Below are 10,000 nucleotides of genomic sequence, written 5' to 3'. Positions count from 1 at the left end.
CAACGTGGCATTGCACAGGTATTAACAAACCATACCCCTTAGCCATTCGTCCTTGGCCATATACTGGGAAGGTGGCGATAAGCTAATAGAACGCCATCATATCGTCCCCCCATACACGGGGGGACTTTATGTATGGAACTGCATGAAACTGGTGCCTGCATGCACAGCACTCTAACATTTGTTTCTTTGCCATCCATTTTCGTCTACTGGCTACCCTCCTTTTCTGTAATGTCTGTCATTACTCTTTCACTCCTCCATCTCTTCTGTGTTTTCATCATTTCTACATTCACCTTCACATTATTGCTATCCTCCTCGCTTTCCTCTGCCCACCCCCAACCCTCGTCTTCCTCTCCCACTGAAGAGTAAAGGTTGCTTCACCAGCCTCTCCATCACCTCCACTATAGGTTAGAGGCTCTCTCTGTTCTTGAAGGTATTGCATTGAGGATAGAAACAGCAGAGGATTAAAGGAAATAGAACAAAGGGAGTGTGTGCCGGACCTTAGTTGGGTATTTCATGGAGAATATACAATCATTAAAAATATTGAAAGTAGAAGTACTTGTTTTGACAGCAGCAACAAGTTCCTCTTTGTGACCTGCCTTTCTGATCAGAAGACACGTTCCACTCCTGCTAATAGAGCAGTTCATCAAAGTGTTCGAGACCAAAGTGCCATATGGTCTCCTCTGAAGTGATTCAGGGGTAAGATAAGTGCATAAAGTAAAGTCTGAAAACTCAAATCCAAGTAGCTAGGTGTTTTACTCAGCAAAGTATTCAAGCACTCAGGAAATTGTTTTGCAGGAGTGTTATTGTTATTTTGTGTTATTTTGACTGTCACTCATGCGCTGCTGAGTGAATGTGCATTAATAAGTCATTAATGGATGCGGCTCATCAAAGACACTTAATGCAAAACAAACAGAACCGAAATGGTGTTTAATCAATTCTCTCTAATTCTCTTTTTTGTTTTCACACACTTACCAGCCCCCACTTGCTTTAGAGCCAAATAAAGTGTTTTCAGAGAACAGCTCTGGTGCTGGCGTTACACAAACAGCTCTATGGGAAACAGAAGAATACAAAGAGGGTTCTGCTATTGCATGCTAGTCCGTCCGTCTGTCTGTTTAACTTGTGTGTTGGCAGACTCCATGGTCGGCGGCAGTTGCCTTAGATCACGGCTACAAGTGAGAAAAGTCTGGGAAACAAGCAAATCTGCTGTGCCCAATGGAAACTCTCCCCAACACTCACATAGAAACTTTAGCGCCTGGTGCCATGTGGATGAAAGAGAAAATGTAATTTGCCTATTTATAATTTAATTTAAATACTACATTATTTAAAATTGTGGATTTTTTATAATTTCTATTTGGGATCAACATCCTGGACTCACAGTGAGTATTTTTTTTCTATATATATAAAAACATATACATTTTTAAATGTATATATTTATTTATTTTTTCACTCATGTCATATGAAGACGTCGTCTGATCCCTTGTCAACCATTCTAAGGTGTTTCCATGGCAACTATCCCATAGTGTGTGGTCGTCCTGGTGATCATCCAAATGGTACACTTCAGCGAGTCTTCAGCATAATGGAAAGATGACAGGAAATGATCCCATCGGCAATAAACGGAATTGGATTTGACAATTTCCGTTCTGAATTAACCTCAGACCATGGGATCCAAAATTGACATGATTCCGCAATTACTTCTGTCATCTTTTGGGTTTTCATGAATTAAAACCAATTCTGTGCTCTCTTCCTTCCACACAAAGCAAGGTGAGCTCTCTGTGATAACAAACACAAAGGAGCTTTATTCAGAAAACACCTCAGTTGAAGATCTATACAGAATATGTCAGCATTCTTTCAAAGTGTTTTACTTTAACCTATTCTAATTGGAAATACATTCGAGAACAGGGGATGTTGTTCCTAGCAAAATTTCCAAATGTTTATTCTTTTTCTACATCCAGATATACCCATATACTATAGACTAATGCACAGATACTAATTTAACGTAGTTTACAAATGATGCTTCATTTTGTGCCTGTGTACTATGGGCTTCAATCATAACTTTGTCTTTCTTTATGGAAATCCTAAAAGATTCTGCCCAAAGCACGGGCAATATGAGCTGCAGTCTCCTCAGTGCATTACAAGATGAGCATCAGTCTCCTCAATGCATTACAAGATGAGGATCAGTCTCCTCAATGCATTACAAGATGAGGATCAGTCTCCTCAGTGCATTACAAGATGAGCATCAGTCTCCTCAATGCATTACAAGATGAGCATCAGTCTCCTCAGTGCATTACAAGATGAGGATCAGTCTCCTCAATGCATTACAAGATGAGGATCAGTCTCCTCAATGCATTACAAGATGAGCATCAGTCTCCTCAATGCATTACAAGATGAGCTGCAGTCTCCTCAGTGCATTACAAGATGAGGATCAGTCTCCTCAATGCATTACAAGATGAGGATCAGTCTCCTCAATGCATTACAAGATGAGGATCAGTCTCCTCAATGCAATACAATATGAGCAGCAGTCTCTTTAACGCATTACAATAGTAATCACTGCTCATTTCCAGATTGACTTGACAGGGATCAGATGTCGCCTAGCTTTTAATCGCCATGTTATTGCTTTATGAGGCTCTGTTCATTTCCAAAAATACAGAAGCAGCAATCACTGTTCCCTCCTCACCCCTAGTAATTCATATGTCTGCTTTTCAGCCTAAGGTCAAAAGGAATATCACATTTGGAAGACATATTGGCACAGTATTAGATTCTCGAAAATGTGGATAACGATGGATGACTAGTGTATTCCATTGGTCGTTAAAGGTCTAACCCTTGCAGCTGGGATTGTTCACAGAACACCATTTCCTAAAGTGACCAGTATTTGAAAATTTAAATCATTTAAATTGTATTTATTACCATTGAAATATATACACATGGTGCAATATAATATATAAACTGTCGTCTTGTTTATTAAAGATGTAGGGATTTTAACCAATTACATTTGATCAAATGGATAGATGCATCATCATATTATAATATGCTACCATAACATTCTGTTCTGATTTGTATTTAGTTTTAATTCATATTGTGATGAGAAGGGAAATATGACATGATCAATCAAGAAAAGTTGACAACCACTTGAACTAAGTGCTCCTGTAATCTTTCATTTGTAGTTCCAGTGAACAGGCAATAGCTAGGGTTTTTTTTTTCATACAGATTTTTGTGCATTATTCTCAGTCGAGCCCCCCTCATACTCCCCCCCTCCATCTTCCTTGCCTGGGTTGTCTGGGAAGACAGATGGCTAACTCCTTCAAAGAGGACCCTGTCGCCACCAGCAAGTCTAACGTTGCAGTCGCATCTCTATCATAGGTAAGTGAGACTTTAGGTCCATTTCCGTGTGTGAATACTAGGAGATGAACAAGTGGATGCTTTACCCGGTACACTGCAGTACATCATGATCAATATTTAAATCACACATTAGCACCTTCTTTTTCTCCGGGTCTCAATCCCGGTTAAGTTTGTTGTGAATAGAATGTAGGCTAACGTAACAAAAAACATATGTGATGCTCTCCCCATAGAAAGCAATGCGGGTTGTTACAAAACATTGCCTGGCTTATGCAGACAGCATGCGTCACTGATGCTCACTGTTGTGCGTTGCCTTTAACCAAGAGTGGACAGTGCATCTGGGTCACAGTCTCTTCCAGACCCTCTCCCCACACCCCTGGAACTAGTGACAACTAGGTGCGACAGCTAGGTCACCATTGAGCCCTGGACTCCACCGGCAAGACCAACGGAGGGGGTGTGTGTATGCATACATGCTTACACACATACAAACACACATACATACATACACACACACACACACACACACATACATACATACATACATACACACACACATACATACATTCATACACACACACATACACATTCACACACACACACACGCACGCACGCACACACACGCACACACACACACACACACACACACACACACACACACACACACACACACACACGCACATGCAAACACACACCCACACCCACAAACCATGCACACAGCGACCCACTCTGGGGTACACACGTAACTGGGTTATGAATTGATTATTCATGCGCATGTCGACGGCGTGTGTAACGACTGTACAGCCAGCCTGTCCTGAAGGCTGAGGCTCTCCTCCTTCTGGATGCGTTCGTGCAGTCTGCAGTTCAATGGTTTCCAGGGAGGGGCACCCCCGGACCACCAGGTGTTTCAACGCTCTCATTTATTCATTCCGCTGATGGATACATTGAACACAAGCAGAACCACGGGCATCAGGGCCGTAATCGGTATAGACGATGATTTCCTTCTGTAACCACAATGCCATGGGCTATTAAGCCCACAGGCGGGATGCTTTTGCTTGTAAATGGAGGTGTTTTTTCAAAGGAGGAGCTCTACATTCTGCAGTCCACAGCCTCGTTCCTTGGACAGCCAATAGGATCACTGGGGGGGCGATGGAGTGAGATACAACAGAGAGGACTGCACTAATTGATTATAAAATGACTGCTTATTGTGTTTATGTGTGTGTGTGTGTATGTGTGTGTGTGTGTGTGTGTGTGTGTGTGTGTGGGTGTGTGTGTTTGTGTGCGTGTGTGCGTGCGTGTGTGTGAAGAAAAGAAGAGATCTCAAGCCAAGTGTTTAGAGGCAGAGTTGGCAGTTAGATATAAAGTACATAGAGAGAGAGAGGGAGAGAGAGAGAGAGAGAGAGAGAAATCTCAAACAGAATATTGGAGTGGGGCTGTGAAATTAGCTTATATTTATAGCACAAAGGAAAGGCAAATGGCAGAAGGGCAATTTTCTTTAAATATTTCACACCAACACATATATGCCCTCCACTCAAACATTCTCTCTCTCTAGGTGCAGTTCAACGCAAAACACTTGATTTCTCGACCTGCTACATGCGCCAAGAGCTTTTTCTTGAAATAGAAACTCAACATTAAAGAACCTGAAAAGGTTTGTAATAAAGGTACAGTCCACCATGGAACACTTACCCACCTTAAGAGGTTTATAATAGTGGTACAGTCCATCATAGAACACTAACCAACCTGAACGGGTTTGTAATAATGGTATGGCCCATCATAGAACACTAACCCACCTGAAGAGGTTTGTAATAATGGTATGGCCCATCATAGAACACTAACCCACCTGAAGAGGTTTGCAATAATGGTATGGCCCATCATAGAACACTAACCCACCTGAAGAGGTTTGTGATAATGGTACAACAAGTGTCACTTTACTTAGGTACGTGACTCATACACTCTTGTTCCAATAGAGACAGAAGTCATAGGTTCTTGAGGCAGATTTGGTCACCGTGAGGAGATGCATGTGTGGACAAAATCACATGACTGTCACTCAAAGAAGTCTAGAGATATGCTTGTTAAAAATGAATGTTTTTGGACTATTGCGTTAGTGCCACCAGATCAGTGTAATTTTTCTGCTCTATAAATATTCAGTCAGCCTCTATAGCTGTGCAAAGTTTCATAAAAAGCGACAAAGCAGTTTTTTGCTGTGTAGGTCATTCTGACAGAAAAATAAAAACACAAAAATAAGAAATAGACCTTACCTTGACCATAAGGATGAAACTCAGTACTGGATTGTGCATGAAATAGTAATTCTAAGAAGGAGTCCAAGGGAGCTAAGGGCTCTCACCCCGACCGTTAGAGAAGAATGATACAAAGTAAGGTTAAATGAGGTCGCTAGATGATAAATCGGACAGAGCTCGCTTGGGTCTGGCCTCTTACTCTGTAGATTATTAACCAGTGACGGAAATCCATCATAGGAGAGAACAAGAGTTATAGTAGTATCACAAAAAAACGCTTGGATCACACAACAGTGCGAACCACAATAGAGGTCTCTGAACGTTCCCAATTCTCAAAGACATTTAAACTCAACTTGAATGTACAGCACACGCTTGCACCCACACACACCCACACCCACACACACATGCAGACACACACACGTACCTTCTTAGTGAAGTCCATTGCTTTGAGGATAGAGAGGTTCAGGGTTTCCAGGGATGCCAGGACCCCCTCGTAGTCCCCCATGTGCTTGGCAAAGTAGTCTGCACACACAGACACACACACACACACACACACACACACACACACACACACACACACACACACACAACCACACACAGACATAATTCATAGATCTGCAGAGCTGTCAACACATCTTCCAAAGTATAATGAATCATCGGATTAGGTCAAAACAATTGAGCTGAAATGTGTTAGAATCCAGACAGATGGGGGATATGGATCATACTATTATCTCTATTTGTGAAGATGCTGTAATTACATACTGGAGAATAAAGGGAACAGAGGAGAGAGGGAGAGGGGGAGAAGGGGAGAGAGAGAGAGAAGGTGTCATGAAGCATGCCGGCCTTCTTACCGCACAGTTCCTTAGTGTCAACATTACTAGAGGAGCACAGCAGCACAGGAACAGGTTGGAGCAGGTTGGACAGAGAGAAGCAGTGAGGAGCAGAGAGGAGCAGGTTGGAACAGAGAGGAGCAGAGAGGATCAGAGAGGAGCAGAGAGGATCGCAGAGAGGATCAGAGAGGAGCAGAGAGCAGCAGAGAGGAGCAGAGGATCAGAGAGGAGCAGAGAGGATCGCAGAGAGGATCAGAGAGGAACAGAAAGGAGCAGATAGGAGCAGAGAGGATCAGAGAGGAGCAGAGAGGAGTAGAACGGAGCAGAGAGGAGCAGAGAGGAGAAGAGCAGAGAGGAGAAGAGAGGATCAGAGAGGAGCAGAGAGGAGTAGAACGGAGCAGAGGAGCAGAGAGGAGAAGAGAAGAGCAGAGAGGAGCAGAGAGGATCAGAGAGGAGCAGAGAGGAGCAGAGAGGAGCAAAACGGAGCAGAGAGGAGCAGAGAGGAGAAGAGAAGAGCAGAGAGGAGAAGAGAGGATCAGAGAGGAGCAGAGAGGAGTAGAACGGAGCAGAGGAGCAGAGAGGAGAAGAGAAGAGAGGATCAGAAGGGAGCAGAGAGGAGTAGAACGGAGCAGAGAGGAGCAGAGAGGAGCAGATAGGAGAAGAGGAGATCAGAGAGGAGTAGAAAGTAGCAGAGAGGAGCAGAGAGGAGCAGATAGAAGGGAGAGGGGGCGAAGGAATGGCAGCATCACAGAGGGAGAAAAGGAAACAAGAGCAGGGTTAAGAGACAGAGGAAAGCCTTTTCTTCTGTCATGCATTCACCGATGTTAGCCTATTCTTTCTCTCTCTGTGTCTCTCTCTGTGTGTCTCTCTCTTTCTCTATCTTTTTGACAGACACAAACAAATACAGACACAGAAACACACACACACATACACACACAAAGAGTGTGAGTGAGAGAAACAAAACAAAACAGTGAGTTGGGAACCGGGGGTCCCGCAAGAACCCAGCGGCGGTGATCATCACCCTGCAGCTCACGACATGGGGGACTGTTTGGCAGGGATCACTTTCTGCCACAGAGCACTCCCAACAACACACATCTTTTCAAGTGGTTCTATCCTTCACTAACTCTCCCTGAAGGAAGGGGAGGGAGGGAGGGAGGGAGGGAGGGAGGGAGGGAGGTAGGTAGGTAGGGGAGGGAGGGAGGATAAAGGATGAAGAAAAAAATAATCTGTGAGAGAAGGGTTAGACGAGGTGATGGAGTCAAAGGAGGAGAGGTTTGGGGAGATAAATAAAAGAAGGCGGAGGAAGAGGAGAAGCGGCACAATGGCAACAAGGTCGGTATAATGCCTGGGGCAGGTTGAGAACCGAGGGCGGGTGAATTAAAGAAGGAGAGATGTGGAAGGCAGAGGGGAGAACAGACTAGAGGCGTGAAACAGGGAGAGCTCACTATCAATGCGGATCTTAATCCCTTAATGCTTACACTGTGCTTTCTCTAACAATAAAGAACTGGATTGGGTGCGGTGGTTGGGTGACAGGCCCAAGGCCTCACGCCCGGGAGCCTCACTTGAACTCCCAGAAATGGATGGCTTATGGAGGGCTTCAAACACACAGTTGGCAAAGGGACTTTGTGGATGCAGATTAATGGAGGGGGATGGCTTCCAAAGCCCGATGCGGCAAATACGGAGCGCAGTAGATTAATAGGGTTGATGGCAGGCTCAAGGCTAATTCAATTTACCCATAATCCATCCAATTCCTCCATAATCCAACTCCAATCTATTTGCTTCCATTTAACAGCCACGGTGCTCAAATGAATGAAGTCCTGGTGAGTTGCATAAAAGCCCAGACCAATCACATTCCGCCGTGTCTGACCACTGGTGATAGCGGAGAGCTGATTGGCTCATTAATTACTCCTTAGAATTGCTGTCCTAATGGGAGTAGTGGAGACGAGGTGTGGGGTGGGGGGGGAGCCATAGGGGACCCGCTGTCCACTGGGCTGTCAGACGGACGCATGAAGACTAAGAACATTAGTGAGGAAATAGAGAGGAAACAAGGACCAACATAGAGAGGAAAACCTCACATGGGCTATTCCAGATGGCTTGCATTGACAGAAATGTTTTGTGAAGTGTATTTGACAACATATTTTGGCTCTTTTGTATTGCAATGATCCCACATGATGGATAACGAGCTTCAGAGTGATAACACAACAGCTGCTGCTGTCTGAATGAATATTACTAACGCTGATAAATATGGGCTAAGGTGAGGGGATGTAACAACAAACAAATACACAAAGTCCACACACAAACACACACACACACACACACACACACACACACGCACCCAGACACACACGTGCGCACAGTGTGCTGACCTGGTGTTATCAGAGTCGATGGTGTGGAACAGCTTCTCCAGTTCCTCCTCGTTCAGTGTGCCATCAGAGAAGAAGGCCTGGAACTCATCCAGAGACAGCTTGCCATCATCTAGAGACACACACACGTTCGTATTAGCGTGGTTCAATGGCTGTGGTTGGGTTTTCCTAATGGACTTCATTGAACTCCATTACAAGGGGGTTCATTTAACTCTCTCATTCTGGGGAGATAAACAAAGTGGCCCACTTCACATTCACACTCCATTAGCTAAGTGACGCGTCATACATCACAGTCAAAGGCTATGGAAACAGAGGTGACGTGCTCACTCCAACTCATTGAGAGAAACATGATGGGCTCCCCCACCACAGCCCATGTTGATAAGGAGCATCGAGGACTGGAGCATCTTTGTGATCTGTAAGAGGGAAGTGGACTGACTCAGGTGCTGCTCACGCCACAGGTCCATCACGCACTGGACCCCGACCTCCACGAAGTGGCGCACACAAGAGCACCAGATAGAAGCCAGCGCGCTATTGGTGGGCTGGGTCAACAGCGAGAGTGAACCAGATAGAAGCCAGCGCGCTATTGGGGGGCTGGGTCAACAGCGAGAGTGAACCAGATAGAAGCCAGCGCCCTATTGGTGGGCTGGGTCAACAGCGAGAGTGAACCAGATAGAGGCCAGCACCCTATTGGTCGGCGGGTTAACAGTTAGAGTGAACCAGATAGAAGCCAGCGCCCTATTGGTGGGCGGGTTAACAGTGAGAGTGAACCAGATGGAAGCCAGCGCCCTATTGGTCGGCGGGTTAACGGTGAGAGTGAACCAGAGAGAAGCCAGCGCCCTATTGGTCGGCGGGTTAAGAGTGAGAGTGAACCAGATAGAAGCCAGTGTCCTATTGGTGGGCTGGGTAAACAGTGAGAGTGAACCAGATGGAAGCCAACGCCCTATTGGTGGGCGGGTTAACAGTGACAGAGAACCAGATAGAAGCCAGCGCCCTATTGGTCGGCGGGTTAACAGTGAGAGTGAACCAGATAGAAGCCAACGCCCTATTGGTGGGTGGGTTTACAGTGAGAGTGAACCAGATGGAAGCCAGCGCCCTATTGGTCGGCGGGTTAACGGTGAGAGTGAACCAGAGAGAAGCCAACGCCCTATTGGTGGGTGGGTTTACAGTGTAAGGAACCATATTCTAGAAGGTGATTGGCTTTCTGCAACACGACTGTGATCCACAGCTCATCTCCTGTCTGGCT

At 45.2% G+C, this 10,000-nt stretch overlaps 1 protein-coding gene across 1 annotated transcript in view; it reads right to left on the bottom strand.

Annotated features, from left to right (window-relative positions):
- The window catches only part of necab2 (N-terminal EF-hand calcium binding protein 2), a gene marked incomplete at its 5' end in the record, with an annotated part of 64,191 nt that overhangs the window by 33,295 nt on the left and 20,896 nt on the right, over window positions 1-10,000 (bottom strand). The window contains 3 exons of the mRNA XM_079743139.1: window positions 5,989-6,086; window positions 6,416-6,441; window positions 8,761-8,869. Coding sequence (XP_079599265.1) covers window positions 5,989-6,086; window positions 6,416-6,441; window positions 8,761-8,869 — 233 coding nt within the window. The remainder of the gene's footprint in view (window positions 1-5,988; window positions 6,087-6,415; window positions 6,442-8,760; window positions 8,870-10,000) is intronic.

This window comes from Pollachius pollachius (genome assembly GCF_949987615.1).
Source record: "Pollachius pollachius genome assembly, chromosome: 9".
Lineage (NCBI taxonomy): Eukaryota > Metazoa > Chordata > Actinopteri > Gadiformes > Gadidae > Pollachius > Pollachius pollachius.
The sequence above is the reverse complement of the archived record's forward strand: the minus strand, read 5'-3'. Positions and strand labels throughout refer to the sequence as shown.